The sequence below is a fragment of the Pagrus pagrus genome (assembly GCF_965226575.1).
Source record: "Pagrus pagrus genome assembly, chromosome: 13".
In the NCBI taxonomy this organism is placed as follows: domain Eukaryota; kingdom Metazoa; phylum Chordata; class Actinopteri; order Spariformes; family Sparidae; genus Pagrus; species Pagrus pagrus.
Window position 1 is genome coordinate 5,527,323 of NC_140197.1, and position 24,485 is coordinate 5,551,807.

The 24,485-nt window shown below is 41.7% G+C and overlaps 1 protein-coding gene across 4 annotated transcripts in view; it reads left to right on the forward strand.

The window, feature by feature from the left end:
* The window catches only part of LOC311268010 (syntaxin-binding protein 4), an 82,136-nt gene extending 59,653 nt beyond the window's left edge, over positions 1-22,483 (forward strand). For 3 of the 4 annotated variants that reach the window (XM_084371329.1, XM_084371332.1, XM_084371331.1), the window contains exons 12-21: positions 1,718-1,806; positions 11,728-11,824; positions 13,025-13,152; positions 13,341-13,433; positions 14,184-14,249; positions 14,475-14,672; positions 18,517-18,633; positions 20,710-20,756; positions 20,890-21,020; positions 21,376-22,483. In XM_084371329.1, coding sequence (XP_084227455.1) covers positions 1,718-1,806; positions 11,728-11,824; positions 13,025-13,152; positions 13,341-13,433; positions 14,184-14,249; positions 14,475-14,672; positions 18,517-18,633; positions 20,710-20,756; positions 20,890-21,020; positions 21,376-21,434 — 1,025 coding nt within the window. In that variant the 3' untranslated portion in view covers positions 21,435-22,483. The remainder of the gene's footprint in view (positions 1-1,717; positions 1,807-11,727; positions 11,825-13,024; positions 13,153-13,340; positions 13,434-14,183; positions 14,250-14,474; positions 14,673-18,516; positions 18,634-20,709; positions 20,757-20,889; positions 21,021-21,375) is intronic. The other variant, XM_084371330.1, reaches the window with a different exon arrangement.
* Positions 22,484-24,485: the final 2,002 nt, after the last annotated feature.

The following is a 24,485-nucleotide window of genomic DNA, read 5'->3' on the forward strand; positions in this document are numbered from 1 at the left end:
TGTGCGTGTTGTGTGCCCAAATTCTACACCATCAATAGTCAGGTTACACCAAAACATTGAGTAAAAAATAACAGCTTTGAGGACCATCTGAGTGTAAATTTAAAGCAGATAACTGTGTGTGATACTGAAGTTACACTTGCATACAGACACACCCACACACTTCAGTCACACATTTTGGCCACTTTTTACATCCAATAATAGGGGCAAAATTCATACTTGTACCCTCAGTGTATGTGTCCAAGTGTAACTTCAGAGTCAAAAATATTCACATTCGGACTACACAATACGATTAAAATACATTCAGACATTATGATTGCGGCCTGACTCACAGTTATTGGAAATGATCATTTTTGCATCACAATTTCTATTTGAATTGTTAGAATCATGAGAATGTTGGGATCTGTACAAAACAATCATGTTTTCTTATAGCTGGAGAACCATATTTGTAGGCCAGGACATCTCAGCAGTGCTACAGAACTTCATTAGAATCTGTTCGTCACACATTTTGCAGCCTGTGAGATTTGGATATTGCACTTGGCCATAATGCCATTTTGATAATATTTCTATTAATTGTGGGGCCCTAATTCACATAATCCCTTCCCTTTTTCTTGTCTTTGTGTGACCTCACTGTTGAAGTCATTTGTGCACTACTTTTGTTTTGACACTCTCAAATGATTCTACAACCACAGATCTTTTGGACACATTTATAAACTTTCTCATTCAGAGTTTTATTCATGGGTCTGCAAAATGTTATAAAACCACAGGGTTTGATATTATGTCTAAACATCATTTCACAAACTTAAAATCTTATTTTGGAGTCATTGGAACACTTAGGCACAAAATAGTCACAATCACAATCACAGTGTTGGCTTATCCCTAAATAAATAAATAAAATTGTAGCAGATGAGTTTGATACGTCATATTTTGTTTCCTTACTTCAAGTGGAATAATGTAAATACTCCTAATTGATGCATTTTTCTGCTAGAATGACAGCAAATTGTATAATAAGGAGCGGTATATGGGTCTAACCAGTGTCTAGAGCACGCCTGTTGTCACGACGGCAGGGCTGTCAGTCATCACCACCAGTTAGGGGTGGTTTGTGGGGGTGGATGCAAATCCTTTGGGTGGTATGAGGAGGAGGTGGAGGGTAGTCAGTGAAATCAGCTCATCTAGTAACAGGGTGCGCAGACTCACAGACGAAAGGTTCCCATTGCCACAACAAGCAGACTCACAAATCTGGGACAGACAAACTCATCAAATTAATATTATGCATTGGCTGTCTGCCCTCCCCTCTCTCACTGTTTTCCCTCACTCTCATCTATATAATCATCCACCTTTCTCCACTCCCCTCTTTTTAATCATCTGCGTTTGATCCTTCCACCCAAACACACTCATACACACACTAACACATACCTCCCTTAACACCACAACACTTCCACCAAATCCGCTGAGAATATTTGTCCATCCACTCCGATATTACAGATTATCCAATGATATTTCTCCTCCTGTTGTTTACTAGGTGTACTGTTGACTCGTACACTCTCTTCATTCTGTTTAAAGGCCCATAGCCTATCTACTTACATTTTTTCTACATGGGATTGTTTTTCTCATACAATTGGTCAGTGTTTTCCCTGCTTGTCTCTGACAAAAATCAACCATATTTCTTCCTTTTTCTTCTTCTTTTCTCCACCCTCCTTTTTCTGTATCCTTTCTCCAGGTACAACCAGCCAGAGGTCGCCAGTGGGGGCCAAACCTAAGATCACACTGGACCCATACATACGCCTCAAATCAGACAAGTTAGACTTGGTGAGTCCGGTCCTGTGGTCAGAGAAGTTTTTCAGAGTCATTCTGTTAAATATATAATAAACAAAGCTGACGTGTTTCCTTCCGTGGTTTATATCAAAACCTTTACATGATTGCTCATCCATCAACTGTAGATCAAAAGGTAAAAGTAACACTTATAAATCATATTTTAATTGATTTATTGGATTTTATCATGGTGGTGATAAAATAAAGTCTAAACAAGGAATGAAATTAACAATACAGATAAATAATCAAATTTGATCATTTGTGCCATCAGTACTCCAATACAACCATGACTGAAGTAGCCACTGTTTATAAACCCTATCAATTATGTCATCTCATAGTAACACACAGAACATACATTTACACATTTACACCTAGTGAGTAAGGATGTAATGATATACCTGAATTTCCCGATATCACGATACAAAAACGTTGCAATATCGTCGTGGGACTGTGACGACATCTTCCAACATATCATGTGGCTATTTTGCTCATGAACCTCGTGGATCTAACAAGAGAAATCAGTATAAATGAATTCTAATGTTTCTCCTTGTCATTGTATTGGTCTGTTTAAACAGCAGAGGCCACAATCATACTGCTCAAGAAGTGTCTCCCCGCCCCACTCAGCCTCTGATTGGTTGGCTTTGTTGGTTGCTTTCTTGACTCAAACTGTTGCTCTTTGCTGTGAGTGCCTCTAGGCTTGTTAGGTGGAGCAAACAGGCTGGCTGTCCGCAGGATGGACTGCTACCGGGCTGCCCTGCCGCTGCTCCGCCACCCAGCATGTCTGCTTCACCTAAACAGCCCAGAGACGCTATAACTGTGACAGCCAAAGTGACGGTGTGTTTACCAACGGGGAAACTACAGCTCACAATCTACTGCGTCAGCTGTGCCACTGGCTGTTTGTTTTTACGAACCAACCATGAGAAAAACACAATGCTAGACCACTGAACACTGAACATACAGCTAGGAAATAATAGCTATGTCAGTTATGCTGAAAGAGATTTTCGTGGCCCTGGTCATCTGCTCGACAACAACAGGGAGGTAGATCGGTGGGACCTTGTGGCCAAGTGCCTGTTCTCGGTTGTCCTCCAGCATCACAATACCCTGGGTATTATTTAAGGACTTTGTTCAAGTCATCTTTTTCTTTGTTTTTTTTTATATTGTGATAACTATCATATTGTGGACTATTTATCATGATATTATCGTACCATGAGTTTTTAGTATCGTTACATCCCTACTAGAGTGTAACATAAGCTGCTGTAGGTATGTCATAAAACAGTTTTAAATTCAAGCTAATTCTTACATGAATTAAAAGAAATGAAAAAAACACAATATAAACCTGGCTGTAAAATGTTAAAGAGGTGCAGCATGGATGGAGCAAGGGAGAGCTGAATGAAGCCTGTTTGATTGTGGGACCATTTTGTTTATTTGAGTTACTCGTGCAAGTTTGACCCTGGGGTTCATCTGCCTCAAACAGACAGAATGCCTTTCTGTACATTAGCTGTAGAGCAACAACAACCGGCAACAAGGGTGTGTGTTTGTGTTCGTTTTAGCCTCTGACTCCAGTAAAACTCCATAACTTCTGTTATCGCCCTGTGTCTTTTCCTTTTCCCATCTCCTCTCTGTATGATTATGAAGTAAAGCATACTTCCCTCCATTCAGCAGTCAGATTAGAGAAAATTACAGTATATTACATTGAATTTGGGCACCTCTGAACTTGCTTCTGCAGAGTTGGAGAAGTGTGAAGATAAGTCTTTGTAATCTCAGTTCATAACAAACTCTGTGCTCTCCTCCACTCTCCTGGCTCTGCTCAGGCGAACTCCTCCAGAGCTTGCCTGCTCTACCAGCTGTCTGCCAGTTAAGGCGAACAGAGTGGCTCATTAGTCCCACACACTGGTGTCTGTCCCTCTGCTCTGGTTTGGTAGTTCAATTAACTGCACAGCAAGTCATATTATGTGTCTAATATTTGCAATAAAATTTCTCCAAAAGGCACCTACACCACAGTCACTGCAGGGAGATTAAAATCAGTGACTGGAATTGGCTGAGGTGAAGCTCAGCAAACACTGTCACTGAAAGCGGCCACACCCCTGAATGTGCATAATTTTAATCTTTGATATAATTTAAACAATTTAGTTTTTTGTACCAGTTTGTAAGCATGCTTATTTCTGCTGTAAAGTTGGGCATTTTAACAAGGGGTTTTATCAAGGGGTTTTGTCAAGGGATTGACTGGCTTGGAGCCAGCCTCAACTGGCCATTTTAAGGAATTTCACTTTACATGGTACTTCCATGTTGTTGGAGGGGAGTTGCAGGCTTTTAAACTGTGTGTGGGAGTGTCCTTACAGAGTCGTTAAGGACACGTGTGAGCTCGTTAGGGCCACTTGTGGGTCGTTGACCCAACCAGCTTTCATGTGGGTTGCTAGGGCTAGGTGAGGCCAGGTGTGAATGGTTGTTAAGCTATCAGGGGAGGGAGCTCAGTACTGCATTGTAGGTGGGTGATAAGTAATGTCGTAGTCCACCTCCTCTGTTCAAAGACGGTCGTTCCAGTTTGAGGTAGATGGACTTCTTCGACTGTGCAGTACACACTGAAGAAGACAGAAGCCTCAACATTGAGATGTACAGAAAACCTACACACACAGATCCATACTTGCTGTTCGATTCTCATTGGGCTGAGACCGTGCCCACTAAAGCCTAGTTTATGCTTCTGCGTCGCGGCGACGGCGTAGTTACGTCGTCAACCCTACGCCGTCATTGAGCATTCGAAGTTCTGCGTCGAGGGAACGCGTTGTTCTGCAATTAACCGCCAACCGGTGTTGTTATACTGTTGACCGGAAAAGCAACTGCCGGAAATGACGTTCTGAGCGGACCAATCACAGTCCTTGCCGTTCGCGTCTCGACTTGTCGACGCAACGCGTAGTCAGGATTTTTTGGAGGCGCACGTCAGGCTACGGCGCAGGGTCGGCGTAGGGGTCGACGCAGAAGCATAAATCAAGCTTAAGTCAGAGGGGAAGAAGAAGGAACAGAAGCACATCAGGGGAGCACTTAAAACCTGTGGTTACCCAAACTGGACCTTTGTTAAAAGATCCAGAGCAGACAAAGAGGGGGAGAAGAGAAAAACGTAACGACATCGTCATTCCTTGTCGGGGGACAAGTATCTTCAAAAAACATCATATCCCAGTTTACTTCAAACTTACTAACATGCTGAGGCAGAAACTTGTCCATCCTAAGGACAAAACACCCAGGCACAAGCAGAGTGATGTAGTTTATGCTGTTCAGTGCAGCCAGGACTGCACAGATTTGTACATTGGGGAGACAAAACAACCTCTCCATAAACGAATGGCACAACACAGGAGGGCCAACTCCTCAGGTCAAGACTCTGCTGTCCCCTTACATCTGAAGGAGAAACATCATTCCTTTGAGGACAACAATGTAAACATCTTGGCCATAGAATCCATCTATGTCAAACTGGAACGACCGTCTTTGAACAGAGGAGGTGGACTACAACATTACTTATCACCCACCTACAATGCACTACTGAGCTCCCTCTCCAGACAGCTAAACAATCATTCACACCTGGGCTCACCTAGCCCAAGCGACCCAAGTGAAGGCGAGTTGGGTCAATGACCCACAAGTGGCCCTAATGACTCTGAAACTCAGAGCTCACAAGTGTCCTTAACGACTCTGTAAGGACACTCCCACACATAGTTTAAAAGCCTGCAACTCCCCTCCAGTTAGTTAGAACTGAAGAAGCCTCTTGGATGAGAAGTGAAACGTCTTCAAGAAACTGAAACACACCCAGTTGCCTACGATACAGCACTAAGAATTACTTCCACGTTGGCTTCATCTATTTAGCCCTGGAGGTTGTTGCTTGGATGACCAATGTAATAGATTTATGTGATTTACAGATTGAGGTTGCCACCTTGTGGGTCATTATTGCAAAGGCAGTTGCTGTGTTAAGTTTCGATTGGCCAACAATTATTGGTGTGTTTTACCCAGCCAAGCAGCACCGGCAGTGTGGAGTCTGTTCCCAGAAGTAACAAAGTAAAGACGTGTTCCGAAGCCATTTCTGGCCTGGTTATTGTCTCCTGCACGATACACCACAAATGGCGACGAGGATATTGACTGAATACCACTGCATAAATGGACTGTAAGAGTCACCGTACATCGGTCGTACTCAAGAAAAACTGAGGGGTTTTTTTGTGGAGGAACCAGGCACGAGTTGGACTAGCAGTTAGCATCCGAAAAATCTGCCATGGCTGTGCCAGTCGGTCGTGTGGAAAAGAAGGTGTGGGTGTTTCTCTTGGTGATTGGGGCTGATGCTTATAAGCTGCTGAAGAATCTAGTGTCGCCAACAGTACCAAGTACTATGCAGTATCCTGATCTGGTGAAAGCCCTGAGCACGCATTACAAGCCGACACCGATTGTGATCGCGGAACGATTTAGTTTCCAGAAGCGTAACCAGAAAGGGAGTGAAACTGTCTCTGATTATGTGGTGGCTTTGAGGCAGCTATCAGCTACCTGTGTTTTCGGACAGTACCTGGATGATGCGCTGAGAGATCGTTTTGTGAGTGGACTATGCTCGGATGCTGTGCAGCGCAGGTTGCTGTCTGAAAAGGATCTGACCTCCCTAATAGTAAAGCACAAAGCAAAGGCCAAAATGGAGTAAAAAACTATTTTGGGACACAACAGACATGCTATCGATTTGAGGGAAGACACTCAGCACGTGACTGCAGATTTAAAAATGAAAAGTGTCATACCTGCTCCAAAATTGGACACATAGCCCGTGCATGTAGAAAGGGAAAAGCCATGTCTCAAACTCAGTATGTGGAAGCTGAAGGAAATACATCCAGAGGGGATGAAGAGACTGAACTTTTTGGAGTGTATGCAGTATACTCCACCTCAAGCGGTGAAAGGGGTACACAGTTGATGTCGCACTGGGTGATAAGAGCACAACAATGCTACTGGATACAGGGTCAGCTGTGTCAGTGGTATCTGAGGATTACTACCAGAAAAATCTGAACCATTTCCTTTTAAAACCACCCCCCAGGTTAAAGCTGAAATCATATTTAGGCCAAAGTATCGCTGTTCGAGGATACATCATGATACCAGTGCTTTATGAAACACAGCAAGTCGCCCTACCTCTTGTCATTGTGAAGGGAAGTAGACCAGCTCTGATTGGTAGGGACTGGCTAAAGGAACTACACCTGAACTGGAAACAGATTTTCACAGTACACAGGGTGCTTACACAGGCAGAGTGGACCCCAGGAGTCAACGAGGTGTTACAGCGCCACCAGGCAGTGTTCTCTGAGAACCCAGGCTGCATAAAAGGTTTTAAAGCCAAAATCCACATAAAACCAGGCACCACACCAATCCTCTGCAGAGCTCGCCCAGTTCCTTACGCATTAAAGGAAGCAGTAGAAAAGGAGCTGGACAGGTTGGAGGAAATTAAAGTGATTTCAAAGCCTGAGAAGAGTGGAGGCCTCTCCGATAGTCACCGTGCAGATAAAACAATTAGGATTTGTGGCGACTACAAGGTCAGTATCAATCAGTGTATGGAAGAGCGAACATACCCACTACCTAACACAGAAGATCTGTTTGCTACTCCAGCAAGAGGAACATCATTCAGTAAGCTTGACCTTTCTCATGCCTACCAGCAGCTGCTGTTAAATGAAGAATCAGAGAACTATTTGACGGTCAACCCTCATAAGGGCGTGTACAAAGTTCATCGCCTCAGCTATGGTGTTTCCAGCGCACCTGCAATTTTTCAGTCAGTTATGGACCAGATTCTACAAGGGCTGGACCATGTGACATGTTTTTTGGATGATATTCTCATCACTGCTTCATCTGAGGAGAAGCACTTAAAAAGACTGGATGAGGTGCTCACACGTCTGGAAAAACATGGTGTCCGAGTGAAACTGTCTCAATGTCAGTTTTTTCAGAGCAGTGTGGAGTATCTGGGACATCGCATTGACCAGGATGGCCTGCACCCAACTGATGAAAAGGTTGCAGCCATAAACAAAGCGCCTGAGCCAACAAATGTCACAGAGCTGAAGTCCTTCTTATGTCTTCTTCATTACTACAGCCGTTTCCTGCAAAACTCCTCCACCATCCTCCACCCTCTACACAACCTGCTGAGAAAAGAGGCCAAGTGGGTTTGGACTTCTGAGTGTGCTAAGGCATTTGAAGATGCAAAGCAGCTATTAAAGCACAATGAGGTGTTGGTGCATTACAACACATACTTGCCACTCCGGATTGCATGTGATGCGTCACCTTATGGAGTAGGGGCGGTAATTTCTCATGTCATCGAAAATGGAGAGGAACGGCCTGTGGCTTTTGCATCAAGGACATTAACTGAGGCTGAAAGAAAATATGCCCAAATCGAAACGGAGGCACTTGCCATCATCTTTGGAGTAAATAAATTCCATAAATATCTATATGGGAGGAAATTCACACTCATCACAGATCACAAACCATTGTTAACTATCCTGGGACCAAAGTCAGCTGTTCCAACTTTAGCAGCATTAAGGATGCAACGCTGGGCTCTCATCCTCATGGCATACAGCTATGATATTGAGTACAGGAGATCAGCTGAGCATGCAAACGCTGATGCTTTGTCTCGCCTACCCAGAGCCTCAGCCGAAAAACAGGAGAAGAGGGAGGTCTTTTTTACTTCTCACACGTTGAGGAACTACCAGTGGGTGCAAAAGACATTGAGAGAGCCACTTTAAAAGATCCTGTACTGAACAAGGTGTGGAGCTACACAATGAATGGATGGCCCAGTCATGTTCAGGACGAACAGTGCGGCCTTATTTCATACACAGGCGGGAGTTGTCAGCGGAACAGCGCTGCGTTCTTTGGGGCCAGCGAGTCATCATAGCCCCAGGTTATCAACAACGCTTACTGGAAGACCTTCATCATGTGCACCCAGGTATCTGCCGCATGAAAGCTCTTGCCCGCAGCTATATGTGGTGGCCTGGCTGTGATGGGGAAATTGAAGAGCTGGTAAAAGGTTGTTCTATCTGCCAAGCTGTTCAGAAAATGCCAGCAGTTGCACCGCTGCACCACTGGAGATGGCCAGAAAGAGTGTGGCAGAGAATTCACATTGATTTTGCTGAGAAGGATAAGCCATATTTTCTGGTGGTCATAGATAGCCATTCAAAGTGGTTAGAAGTTTTTCCCATGTCTTCCATCACCTCTCACAACACCATTAAAGTGCTGCAAAGCCTGTTCTCTGCATATGGACTGCCCAAAGAGCTGGTATCAGATAATGGTCCACAGCTGGTGTTGAGGGAGTTTACAGTTTCTGGAGAGAAATGGTATCAAACACACTGCTGTACCTGCGTACCATCCTGCATCAAATGGAGCTGCAGAGAGGTCAATGCAGATTTTGAAACGTGCGCTGATGAAGGATGTGTTGGAGGCGGAGGGAAAGGCTCCCTTGCCACTCAGTCACAGACTTGCAAATTTCCCGCTCATGTACCACAGTACACCCCACACCGTGACTGGACGGACACCGGCTGAGTTATTTCTGAAACGCCAGATCCGAACCCGTTTCAGTTTGCTTAAGCCCGAGCTTGCCAGACGGATTGAGGAGAAACAAGCCACATAGAAACGTCATCATGACTATGGCGGCTCATCTCTTCGATTCTTTCAGGAAGGAGAAGCTGTCCGTATCCAAAATTTCAGGGGAGGAGTGGAGAAATGGATTCAGGCAAAAGTACTTAAAAGACTGGGAACTGTTACATACCTGATACAGGAGGGTCAGAGGCAGCACACAGTGCATGTTGCCATGGTGAGGAAATGTGACACTTCCACCGAGCTTGCCCTCACCAGTGGCTGAGAATGTGCCACCAGTGACTATGGACTGTGCTTTTCCAGCTGTTCTGCCCAGTACACCAGTAAAGCCAATACCACCTACAGTTCTCACTAAACCAACTGAACGGGTTGTCGAAGTGTCATCATCACACACCGCAAACAAAAACTCACCTGAGAAACGCCGGTACCCACAGAGGGTCTGCGTACCACCTCAAAGACTGACTCTCTAAATCGCAGTATATTCAAATCTGCACAGTGAATGTAAGCTGCCAAGAGACATTTTATGTTGTTAATAGGGAGTTAATATTATGCCAAGTTGAGAAAAATTTTCAGGTGCAGTAGATTGATTTTTTTTGTTGTGAGATTGAAATGCAATGTAGTTGTTGCTAATCATTGCTAAACTTAAAATGGTTATTGTTATAAAAATCTAAAAAGGGAGGAATGTAATAGATTATGTGATTTACAGATTGAGGTTGCCACCTTGTGGGTCATTATTGCAAAGGCAGGTGCTGTGTTAAGTTTTGATTGGCCAACAATTATTGGTGTGTTTTACCCAGCCAAGCGGCACCGGTAGTTTAGAGTCTGTTCCCAGAAGTAACAAAGTAAAGACGTGTTCCGAAGCCATTCCTGGCCTGGTTATTGTCTCCTGCACGATACACCACAACCAACATTCTCCTAAAAGATACTCCTTCATTTGGTGCTTTGATGATGTTGGTGGAGTGCTTTTGTTCAGCTGGCTTGAGATCTGGTGATCTGTGAAGGCAGTAGATTATGATTCACATAATTCTCATGATAATCAAACATTCAGGGAGCTCTCTGAATTCAGTATGTCTCTACACTAATTTATTCAGGTTTCTAAAGAACTCCATGAAGCAAATTTACACAGATTCTTTTCGTTCTGATTAACTCGCAACTTTTCTTTTTTTTTTTTTTACAGTTGTAGCACTTTTTCAGTCCACCCCCGAGCGTTCTCCTCATCTAATTATTGATCTCTCTCTCGCAGTCTCTCGGTGCTTGCTCTATCACACTTGGGCTCTTCATTTGTGCACTCATATTACCCTATCAGCACATTCTCTCCCTGCTCCCTCTCTCACCCCTGCCCTTCAGCTTCACATCTCTCTGCTGATGGGCACTGTTTTCCTCTTCCTTGTTCTCTGGCTTTCTGTCTCTGCCCTCTGTACACTTTTGTGACTGTTATTCAGCTTTGATTTTAATTTTGTCCGGATCTCACTTAGCCATAGGTTGACCCTAATCTACCAATTCATTAATGGGATTAGAGAGACAGAGAGAGTCTAAATGTTGAATACAGGCACAATTCTCTCTTGATCTGTTGGCTCCTTTGCAAAAGAGACAGAATGAGATGGATTATGGATATTTTTAGCCTTGAGAGCTACTGTAATAGGTGAGGAAATGTCACAACAGACAAAAAGCTAATGAAAGAAGACTGGAAGGAGAAAATAACAGTGTTAAAGGTTGAGCAGAGTACAATACTGGCTCATTAAATCAGAGGGTTTAACCATATTACTGCATCTCAGACTTGTTCAGGTTGTGTAAGGTTTAGACAAATGATGGCTATGACTGCTTTGTCGAGCATAGTGTGTAAAGGTCAGCTTACAATATTTAACCACTACAGTGTCTAGGTCTCTTATTGTTATTGTGTTGGTGGTTTAAATCATTTTAAAACCAGGTACTTTCAGGTAACATAAAGATAAAACCCACTTAGGCAGAATTCCTGACAAACCTGACTTGAAATGATACCACAGATGTATTTAATGAATTCAAGGATGTAAAAGTAAAATGACTTTTCATTAGTAAGCAGTAAAATACGGAAATAAAAAATCGACAGAATTAGCAAAAAAGCGTGATCAAATGACTACATCTAAAATTAAGGCAGAGACCACAAAAACAAATATATTAAAATTGTATGTGTAAATATTTTAAGTTGAAACAACTTGTGATAAAGACTGTAATTTGTACTATCACAAACTGCTCGGTTTGCAGACTTGGTTCCCCTTACTAAGCGATGCAGCAATGGCACCATGCTAAAAAATACAAGTATGTCCCTGTGTTATCTTTATGTCCGTTCATCTTTTTGCGTGTGTCTCTCAGGCTTTGACCTTTCTCGGATTGGACGTCACAGAAGAGAAGAGGACGAAGTTGAGACAGAGTCTGACCACAGACCCACAAGGCACTGTGGCCTATGGAGGTGAAGCACATGTAGAGAAACACACACACACACACACACACTTCGAGTTGTGTCAACAGCAAGGGGAAATATCTGTGTTGAAATCCTGTCAAATCACAGGCCCGTGTGACGGCTGCATGTCAGCGACTGCTTGTGTCACTAGTGTGTGATGTCACATTGTGTAACCACAAGGCCGCTCTGTGTCTGTTTGTTGCCAGGCAGGCAGACAGACAAAATGCATAATTTCTGTGACTGTATTTAATAGACCATACCTGTAATGCTCTTTGACAACATAATAATGACATATTGTTGTAGGGAAAGTGACTTGCCGAGGGGAAATATGGTGTTAATAAGAAATATTGTTTCATGGAACCACTTAAATGATTCATACGGTGATGTAGTTTGTCTGCCTAATAATACCAAGAAACTACATGGTTGTTAGGCAAGCATGTTTATTTAACACACACATGAACCCAGGGACAGAAAAACCGTAACCCTAATATAAGGAAGCTTGATCAACCTACATTATGTAATGGTGTTTTTTTAAATACTAATACGTATTACTTATCTATTACTATCTACTTAAAGTAAATCTTCAAATATATATTAAACTTTAACAAATGCTACAGTATTACAAACACTTAAAGGTACAAGTAACTTGATTTAGAATTGCATTTCTTCTTGGGCTGTATCAATTTATAGTTTTGTCTCTAATTTTTTCGATTCTTACAAATTTGTAGTATAAGTTACTATGTATACATACATATATATGTACATCCTACCAAACCAAAACAACAACTTCATAAATGAGAAAACAAGCTCTTTATTTGTTTGTTTGCATTTGTAGCAGAGAGAGACAGACAATTAATTTAACCATGCAGACAATAGTTGATAATAATAAATAACATAAATGTTATGTTTGAATTAGACATATTTCTTCTCAGATGGCTTGGTGTCATGATTATCTGCTTAGCACGACTCGCTAGTTTTATCCATTTTACATTAATAAAGATAGTATTACATTACAAAAAGTGCACAGAAACTAAAAGTATAAGTAAGGCAAACTTAATAATAATGTGTATGTCTAAATGTGTATATATGTCCACTAAACACTTATCCTACATTTCAATGTATTATTTACTGTAGTGTTCTGGTGGCCAAGGTCACTCTTCTGTCACCACCAGCGAACAATATCTATCTGTGCTTGTGTGTCACTCTCAGACTTCGTGGAGGCCACCCGCAGCATCTTTCAGGAGAACCTGGAGGAGCTGGGTTTAGGGGCGGGTCCCTTCATGTTTTCCTATCACGAAGCAGCCAGTTTGATGGACACATCAGCCTTCCACTCCCCTGTAAGCAGTCCTCACAGCCTCTCACATCCAGCACTCATTGTGTATGTGTGTGTTTGTCTGTGTGCGTGCGACTCTGTTTTCTGTTAACACCCCTCCATCTGATCTTGAAGAATTAGGACAAATAGAAAACATAAAGTAATAAACATAACTGTCTTTACATTTCTGTCTGTCTGTCTGTCTGTCTGCAGACATATGAATCAGAATGCAGCTACAGCAGTGAAGAGATGGAGCAGTTTCAGACGGAGGTGAAGCAGCTGCAAACCCAGATGAAGCAGCTCAAGGTGAACATACTCGCTCACTTACTCACACACACGCACACACAAAGTGTTGGTGAGTAGTACTGTAGAGCTTATGTGACGCCCAGCTCCAATTATATCAAACAGCTGCAATTTACTCAACTACTTAATGGGTTTCTTGAGGCATCTCAGCATTTAACTGAAAAAAAGACTGAAAAGAAATTTTGCAGATAGATCTGAGCCAGCAGGGTGCCTAGTTTGACTTTAGTATTCCTCAACCAGCAAAGAGTTTTAAAATGAGCTGTATGTTTTTCAACAGTTACCCTGCAGGTTAACTTCATTACTCCCTGCAATATTTAAGAATAAGATATATACACAAATGTATTGCATTTCACACAACACTATTTGAATCCCAAGTGGGAAAGTTGGACTCCACTAAGAATGGATTGACTGTGTAGTGAAGTAATTACCGAATGAAAATAAAATGTTTACCAGAAATAGTATCAAAGCAGGAGTTGTATAAAATGAAAATAATGGAAAACACTTAAACTTTTTTGTCAGAGTAAAAGAAGCCTCTGAGACTGAGCAAAGCGCAATGTGGCACTGAGCCAATGTTAAGTTTAAAAATAACGGATACATGTCAGCAGTAACTAAATGAATTAAAAGGAGGGCAGAAGAAGTGTTTCCTCTGTTGTGTAGTGTGGTTTGGCCGAGCCACAGTAGGCTCAGACCTACTGACCTGATGATTGCAGCTGTAAAACCCTCCTGGGCTTCATCTGCTGCCTCTCTTGGCAGGTGATGCTAAAGGATATGGAGCACAGCAAGAAAACCCTGGAGGAGGAGCTGCAGAAGACCTCAGAGGTGAGAGATGAGCCAAGACAGTGTGTGGAGACATACTGTGTACAGTGTGTGGAAGTGACACACAGACCAGGCTGTGCTATTTTACATAAGTTTTTCTTGTAAAACGTCAGTGAGATTTATTTACAATTGTGGAATAGTCAGCTATCAGCATCTGAATTATGTTGCATCCAACTCGTAGCTACAGAGGAATGTATTTACCACAGAACATTATGTTGTCCTTCCCAGAAAGCATGTCTGACTGTGGAGGAGAACATCCGTCTGAAGAGTCGTCTGCAGGTGGCCGAGGCAGAGGCGGGGCAGCGGCAGGCCAGCAGTGCAGAGCAGGACTATGAGGAGGTCATCCAGCTGCTGGAGGCTGAGATCAGAGACCTGAAGAACCAGCTGGCCAGCAAGAGGCAAGCACGAGGACTGGAGGCCACCAAGGTGAGTCTCAAGCATCTACTGAATTATTTGAAGATTACACAGGTATATGCACACAGATCCATCTATTGAATAAAGCATTTATGTTCTTTTTTATATTCTATTTTTATTTTAATCTATTTTATTTTTCTCTTAGTCGATTCCTACCTCACGCGGCTACTTTTTGTTATTGTTTGGTCTGTAGTGCTACAAATTAATTTCTCCTCTGGGGGATAGGGTCAATGGTACATCTTATGGTACATCTTATCTACCCTTAGATATGGATTTAACATACAAAACAAGTGATCAACAAATAAAAACATACCCAGCAATATATAAAGTTAATGAAATAAACTTTGCATTGAGCAGCATTTTGCATTGAGGTTAATGCACTGCATTAACCTCTTAGTCATTATATTCACATTACTGACATTTTTTTATGAAAAATGTCATTGTGCTAATATTTTGTCAAAGTTCCAACAGTCATCCCTACAATATTGTTGGAATATCGATATTGAGGCATTTAGTCAAAAATATTTTGATGAGATCAAGAAATATATTGTGAATTGCAATATTGCCAAAAAGTATTGTGAGATTGTTTTCTGAAAATCTGAAATCTAATCAAAATGTCACAAAGCAGACCAGCTCCAGATGTGGTCTGGCTGTTGGCAGTGTGTGACACCTGCATCATCCTGTGTTTTTCCTTCTCCATCTCAGATAACCAGATACAAATACACCATACCAGGTTGAAATGACATCTAAAATTGAGCTTGATGCATTACAGCAGTGGTTAGTCCTGTAAAAACCGAGGTAGAGGTTTTGATTCATAGTGTTAGATTTCACTTGGTGATATCAGTACAGCGACACTAGGTGGATGTATCACACAAGATCAGACTATGCTACTAGGGACTACTATGCTTGAATTATATTCCCCACAGAAACTGTGTTTACAGTAATTTATTTACTTTTCATAATATTGTGACAATAGGAAGTTCTTACTACTGAGTTGGAAACTGTTGTAATCCATCAATTAATCCTGTTAATTCATTGTGGTGAGCAGTAAATCATTGACCAATATATTGATTGACCGATATTAAAAGCAGCAGATAATTACAGCTCTCCTCGACCTGCATTGTGTCATCTTCACTTTCAGTAATCTCTGCCAGCATCTGAAACTTGTTAGAGAAAACATAAGCGGCCCAACCACTGTTCTTGTTGGCCCCCTGTGGTACCACTCTAGCCACTGTAATGACATTTCATGTTGTGTATGTGTGTAGTCTGTCATAACCTCTTGATGCACAGCTATAACATATATAAAGCTATCCCCCTGCCTGCCTTCCACATCTCTGCACAATTCATAACAGACTTGTAACATATGTGTTGTGTTTCTGTTGGATGGCATTATTTTGAGCACCTGTATCACCTGCAGACAGGAGGTAAACAGCAGAAGCAGCTGTGTATAAGAACAACCTCTCTAGCTGGAATAGACTCGAGCCCAGAGCCAATCAATGTGCAGGCAGGAACCCTCTCCCTGCACGTGACATCACGTGGAACATTGAGCCAAGCTTTTCCTTTTTCTCTGTTTTCCCTCCATCCTCTGTCACAAGCTGGAGGCCCTGCAGCAGCATCAGTGTGCCGCCTGCTTTTGTTGCCATGTCTCTGTGAAACACATCAAGCTCCATTTCCAACAGCAGCGCTGACTGAGCCACAGAGCTCTGCCTGTGTTTTCACCAGCAGCCCACTTTGATGAAAAGAAGGCTTAATATTTATTTCTTCTGGCTCTTGAGCTTAATGCCTCACTACCTGTGGCTTTTCATCTCAGGTGGTAAATCCTCTGGCTGTGCTTTGGCACACAGCCTCACAGGAATCAGCTGTGGGACAACACAATATCCAGTGACAAAGATGATGAGAGAATAACAGAAATGAGGACAGAGAAACCTCTTCACAATCCTCCTGAGGACCAAAAATTGTGACAGGTGCTGAGTACATGATCTAATGGTTAGATGGGTTTAAATTCATGTCTGATCAACCAAAACCTTCCTCCTACTCCTTCTTCCTCTTTCTTTTTATCTTTCATTCCTTCCTTCCCTCCCCCTTCATTGTTTCTATTCAACCGAATCACCAGAATAAATCTTGGCAATACATTTCTGCAAACCCCAGATATAATAATAATAATGATGATGATGATGATGATAATAATAACACCATCCCTTCCAGTCAGGTCATTAATCATGTAAGGTGAACGTGATATGACATGATTGATTGTTGTCAAGTTCAGAAAGAAATGCCTGCATATATCAAATAAAAGATAATATATAGGAATTCCTATATTCCTATAACCTTTGTTATATGTTTTGTTGAGTTGTGTATTTCCAACAATGTTCAAACCAGAGAAAGTTTGCTCAAAGTCACGGTGCATTTCATTTGGTTGCCATTCTCTACTCTCGGGATAGGGAAATAATATGAGATTAATCTTAACCAGAATAAAAATGTAAAACATTACCTCATCTGTGAACATTTGTGCCTGAGTAACATTAGATATATTTTCATCAGCAGTGGTGGTTGTTTAATGGTGTGTACACCACCAGTGAAGCCAGTTTGACCACAGGATCATGTCTGTTTATTAACAGTACTCAAGCAGTGTTTATCCACTCCCCAAACAGCCAGATTACTTTACTGTGCACTAGCTTTAAGCTAACATTAGCGAGCAACATTACACACCAAGTGTGTGTTTGAATTCAGGTGAACCTCTGACTTAACTCAGCACTCAGCAGAGACTCTGGTTCTCTCTCTTCTTTTTCCCCTCTCCTCTCTGTAACGTTACGTTTATGAAGTAAAGTACATTTCCCCTCCAGCTCCAGTCGGCAGTCAACATTACAGAACATAAACGCCGACAATGGAGGTCACCTCTGTGGATCACTGCTGCATTCAGGTTAATAAACAGAAGTGGAGATAAATCCACTTTTTCCAAGAGTTAAAAAGTCGTCTGTGAGCTCTCCTCCTGTTAGTAAACAGATCAGAGCAGAATCTGATGTGACTCCGGGTGTTTATTCCTCTCCAAGGTCTGGCTCTGCACCTGACTCTCTGACTCTGAGCAGCTGCGGTGGCTATGCCTCCCTTCTCCACTTGACCCTTCCAAAACAACACTTGCCAAATACCACTTGTTTTTGTTTTTTTGATAGCAAGCCTCCTAGTGGCAGACATTGCGTATTGTACGTAAGTTTAACTCTCAATCGAACATCCACACATGCAGTTAAACAGTTTCAGAAAACTTGACAATAATAGTTGATCAAGTAGAGTTTAATCTCCATAGAAAGCACTGTTGGTATTATTTGTGGAGCCAAATTTATTTTTTAATGAATATTTAGAAATAATTCCCTTTTTTAAAAAAAAAGAAAGAAAAAAAAAAAGAAGAAGTCAGAAACATCCTTTTTCTATTTTCTCAAGCTACGGAGAAAATCACCAAGCATCCTTGTCTTAGTCAGAATAATTGCAAAAGTGCTGTTCTGGGTAAATGAATTGAAAAGAACTTGGGAGATGGGATTGAATGTTGTATTTAAGAAACTTAAAAACTATATTGTTGCTGTCCAGGGAAAACCATGTCTCTCCAAATATGGAGATTTTGAATTTTTTCAGATAAATGGGAGGATTAAGTGTTACTTTATGGGTTGAGAATATTCTTCTACTTCTTAAGCAAATTAAACCATTTAAAATCCCAGTGGATTATCTGAAAAATGCAAAGACCAAGTTCACAGTATTTTTACAGTTAGCTCTATCTGTCTGGTAAACCTCCTTCTTTACCACATTGTCAGCTATTGTTTCAGTGTTTATAGCAAAAAAATGGATGTGTGTGGTGTGTGTCTGTCAGGACGAGGTGCAGGAGCTGAACAGGAGGCTGACAACCATAGACTGCCAGCTGAAAAAGTCCGAGCTGAGCAGGAAACATCTGGAGATCTCTAACAAGAAGTTGCTGGGCTTCGCACAGGTACAACTTTAATACACACTAACATCTCTGTCTGTGGTCTCTGAGGTTTTCTGTGTTGAATGTAGAGACTCAAAACCATTGTTTTTATTTTGTTAATAAAGGATACTGATAAGGTGATATTCTGTAATGTTGTCAACAATTGAACAATGAATTGATCCTACAAACAAGTATTGTGGTTGTATCCAAATGTGGAATCGTCTGCAATAACAGTCCCCAACAACTCCACTATATTATGGTTTAAGGAATGGCAGATCAGCTCCTCGGCTGTAGATGTTTCAGGATTGACATGACTACAGCGCAGTGTCTGTGCCAGTAGCCTTATAGGGACATATGTGCTCTTTTTCTAATGAATCCAAATGGTTGCCTGCAGAGTTTGATCAAAGTAACTGATTACTAAATAGGCCTGTAAGACTGTCAATAGATGGGAACTGACTCAATGACAATGATCATGTGTTCTGTCACATCTCATAATCCATCCACTTCATGCAAAGATTCAGCAGATAGCCAGTGAAAAAAATACAGCGACAAACATCCTCATGTGTTATCAGTCTCCTAAACTGCTATGGAGCCAGTCTGCCCTCCAGTGGCTGAAAGATGCACTGGAATCCGAATGCATTAAACTCTGTAGATTCTCCACTACAACTGTGTGGACATACAAAGACAGACGTATGCACACACATTCTATTTGTCAGATTTAGAAAGCTATGTGTACGCCCAATTATCTTTTTATAGTATGAGTCACTGTGGAAACTGGTGCATATGCACAAGTTTGATTCTCATTCCAACAATCTTGGATATAGAAACAACCTTTAAAGGATAACTACCGTTTTTTACAACCTGGACCTTATTTCTAGCAAAATATATGGTCATTTACTCACCCAGATAACTTTGGTGTCATTTGGAGTCGTTCGGACGAAATTAGATCCAGCGTAGCGCCGATATATCCATATAATGCGAGTGACGGGGCAGCAAAGCACAGCCTCTATATAACGCATTTTCTGCCACGAAACTAGTTCATTTCACTAATATTTTGTCATGATACGCTAGCGCCATTCCCCTCTGAGTCCGGGCTCGTCCGTTATCAACATCCGGGGTCAAACTAGCAGTAGCAGCTACAGGTAAACAAGCCGGGCTGTCGTGGGTGCGCGCGCAGCTCAGAGACGACATCCTCCAGGTCAGAGGTAGTAGGTCAACCTACAGACCCCGGATGTTGACAATAGACGAGCCCGGACTCAGAGGGGAATAGTGCTAGCATATCATAGCAAAATATTGGTGAAATGAACTAGTTTCGTGGCAGATAATGCTCATAAAGGCTGCACTTCGGTGCCCCGTCACTCGCATTATATGGATATATCGGCGCTCCACTGGATCTAATTTCGTCCGAACAACTTCAAATGACACCAAAGTTATCTGGGTGAGTAAATGACCATATATTTTGCTAGAAATAAGGTCCAGGTTGTAAAAAACGGTAATTATCCTTTAAGGTCCTTTTGTCAATCCATATTGAGAAGAAAAAGTCCAACCGACTGTGTTTCATCATTGAGGTTCTCCAACAGCATCACGACAGCTATCATTACATGGAACCTTCTATTTGCGGTGTGTTCAAGTGCAGCTTTATGGCTGAGATAAAGGAGACATGATGCGACGCAACAGTCACCTTTTGTCGCAGCTAGTTCTTTGGTGTGATTTTGGTGTGTAGGGGCCTTTAGGGATCTGAAAAATGAGACTTTTTTTCTACAGCTGCCAACAACGTGATCACAACAGAGAAAGAAAGTGACAAAAAAGAAAAGACAGAATTGAAGGTAGTCAGGTTTTTTTCAAAAACTCAAAAGGACAAGAAAATGAGGAATGGCCACAAAAACTGTTGATCCAATCACATGTTCCACTTAAGGACCAGTCTTTTCATGAGTGGTTAGACCCCCAGTGCCCTGGTTGGGTCAGGTCAGATTTATAGGGATCCTCGTCTGCCTCTCAGCCTCTCTCTTTGTGTCCTTGACGTACTTTGAAACCTGGCGTCTGTATAGGTGTTATTACGTAAGAAAACACTGTTTTGTCTTACCTTGTCTCTGTCCTCAGAACGTCCACAAAGTGCTGACAACGCCCAGCCTGTTTGGAGAAGGCGGGTAAGAGACAATAAACATCAACTGCTAAGCATCGCATTATTAGTTACTCACAGATCTGCAGTAAGAGTCCTGATGTAACTTCTTTTCCTGTGTATGTGTGCGTATGTGAATGTATGTGTGATGTGTATATTAGTAGCAACAGATCGTCTTCAGCCACGGACAGCCCTGACACCCCTTCACCACTTCCTGATCCTGCCTTCCAACTGGCTGTGGAGGCCAAAGAGCTGGTGTCGGGAGGCTGCACCCTCACTGCTGTTGACAAAGGTATAGCAGACGCACCAGACTAGAGCTGCAACAGCCAGTAGATGAATGCATGACAAAATCAATCGAGATCACTATAAATCTGATCTGAAAATTCAGTAATTATCTCCTCAACGCCTCATGTCGATGGAAAGTCGGGTGGACTTTAAATGTCCACAAAACATTTCTGGAGCTTCTCAGTAAAACAGTGTTCTGCTAAAATAACCTAAAATGGCGTGTGTGTGTGTTTTAAACTGATGCCCATATATGTATAACATACATAAGCATATATTTATGTGATGTTCCATGATGAGGATGATGATTGCTGTTACTGTAGGTACTGATGATCTTTTTCTGTTCACCTGTGATTGACCTGCAGCATCAGAGAATGTGTTGGAGGCAGGGTCAGTCCCAGATGTCAGCCCTCAGCATATGTGAGAAACAAAGAGCCAGAGAGGAGCGTGGGAGGACCAGGGCAGGCTGAAGAGGCTGAATGAGCAGCTGAACCCACGACGGACCACACCACAGTCAACAGACAGGACACCATTCTCAAAATAACAACATCACTTCAATGAATTCAAATCATCAGCAACAGATTAAACACAGCCAATGTTTTAATGCCAAAGCTTGCTTGCACACCTAAAATTAGTATGTTCCCTTAAAATTTCGGACAGTCTTTACAGAGGATTCAGCAGGGGGATGATTTGGACACAGCCATGGCCCGAGGACTCTCATCATTCGACCGTAAGATATGTACAGAAGTCTCTATGAGAAGTGCTCTGCCAAATAAAAAGTCTGCTGGAATTCTCTTTTGTGTTACTCTGACAGCAGTTGGTGTTGGAGGAGCTGCATGACCAAGTCCACAACACACACACGCTACTATAAACCTTGTTAATACTCCTCCCTGACTCCCCCCTCACACACACATAGAATCACTCCATGGATTGCATGCACCAGAGGACTTATTTGCCTATAAAGGACAATCGGGAGCTGGTCTGTTCGTCCTCTGTGTCATAACGCGCTGCATCTGCCTCCATCACACTCCGTCACCTGTTTGCTCGGCCACAGAGGAACTATTGAGCAATAAGTAGAAAAAAACTACATTTTCCCATCTTCCATTTTGCTTACCCTCCTTGTGCCCTATTCATTAATAAAAGGCAAAGAGTGACGTATTCAAAGATGTTGGACTCGAGCAGTGTTTATCATCTGTGGCTTCATATCACTGCATGTTCATGTTGATGTGTCTCCTACATCCAGGAGTGGCTTTAATCTTGCTGTAGCTCCTGCTGTGTAAACTTGTGTTTGGTAGTCACAGAGTCTAGGCAGACATCCGTCATAGGCTACATGTGGAACAGTCATTTTATTTCTACAGAGAGCTGCAGAAGCTTTTAAACATACTGACATGTCCTGTACTTCAACCAGATTGCATCTTTGGTGTGGCCTCATATCTTTCTGTTACTGTTTTATATTAAAGAAACAATAACTGATGACTGGATTCACTGTTTTTTTTTTTTTATTCCTGTTGCCTGACATTTTATCGTTCCATTTTCTGCCACTATAAATTTCCATTCCACTACATTTTGGAGGCAAATATTGTACTTTTACTCTGCTACATATATTTGATAACTGTATTTTGCAGATTACACACTGCATCAGAGCCAATGTAGTGTAAAGTCATTTTATCAGCATAAAAAAACAGATTCCAATAGTCAGAAAAATGGATATGTAATATGGGATCTATTGTATTTTTGATACTTTAAGACTTTTTCTCAAGTTCTATTCGTATGGGTAGCTCTCACTTTTAACAAAGCAATATTTTAACAATGTCATTACTTTTACTCAAGACTAGAAGACTTTCAAACTCTCAGGGTTAACTATGTTACACAACTGGGGCCCTCAGTCTTAAAAATCTTAGATGTATACTTGAACATAGCCTTAAAGAGGTCACATTATGCATATCTTCAGGTTCATACTTAGAACAGGTTTACATACTTTAATTTTCAAAAAACAAATTTTTCTCATATGGCACATTGCTACAGCCTCCCTTTTCACACTGTCTCAAACACTTCATTTTAGCCACAAAAACTGAGACATCTCGTCTCTGTTCAATCTTTGGTGAGAGTTGCACATGTGCATTACTTAATGGGCAGGATGTAGTAGGGCAGGTCATGCCGAGCAGGTAGTGTGATCTAAAATAACGCCACTACAGCAGTAGCAACGGTATGTCTGCTGACTGACTGGAATGTATGAATTTAAATATTTATATAGGGCTTGTTACAAGGTGACGCACATAAGTTACAGAAGTAAAGGCTCGACTCCAAACCAAGTGTTTCAGGCAGTGCAGGAGCAGAGTTTTCTGTGAGAGAGTAACTCCCTTTGGTGTGAACTTTGGGCTTTTTACATGCACAAAATTATTTATAACACAACAAAGGAAAGGCAAAAACACAAAAAACATAACATCATCAGCAGTGTGCACACATTCATTTTATAAAAGATGCTGGGCATAAACTACAATTACCGCCCTGCAGCTGTAAGCCTCTGTGCACCAGACAAGTTGCTGTTCCTGAGTTACAGCGTTGAATAATGGCCAAAACATTTTTTTAAGAACATTATGATGTCCAAGTGAAGTTGACCTTTAATCTGTAGGAAATGAAATGTCATCACTTCATTATTTTATCCTATCAGCCATTGATAAGACTGGGACAGATGGACAACCCCAAAACATATCGCCTCTGGCCACGGCTGTCGCTGGTGAGGAGGCATAAAAGCTTCATGTAAGCAGGTTCTTAGAATCCTATTTTCAACTCACACACCTTTGATCTATAAATCTCAATTAACTTAAACTGACAGCATCTGCTTATGTATTTTCAGCACAAATGAGGGTTAATAGGAATCAGGAATAGCCATTGACAAGAAAAGACAAACAAACTTTTTGGAAGAGGAGATCACAGTGATGGTAGAGGAGACTGAAGTCAAGCAACTCATATTATTCAGTGAGTTAACACAAGTGCATCCCAAACTGCAATACCCAGACTTTGCTCATAGATAAGATCATGTCCACATCAAAGCAGGGTTTTATAAATAGTATAAAACTACTGATACATGGTTTTCAATGGTGTCCTCCTTGGCAGAGCTGTAAGATTAGTTAGCTAGCCTCTCCTCCATGAGTAGATTCACACTTCCTTTTGTATACTGATATGGTTGGCAGGTGTAGTTCAGTTGAAAATACAGTATATAGTTCCTACAAGTAACTGTTAACAGCAAGTTCTGTAGATTATCGTGAGTAACCAGGTCATGATTTCTGGAAAGAAACATTGCTGTTGAGTTTTGCATATTTTTCACTTAATTTCTAAGTGTTCCTTCACAGCAGCTCAGCAGAGAAACACTGACCTAACAGAAGGAAATCTGTTTTTTCTAAAAATGCTTTAACTTTGTAAGGTATCAATTTAAGTTATCCAACTCAGACTACCAGTTGCAACTTTTTTTTTA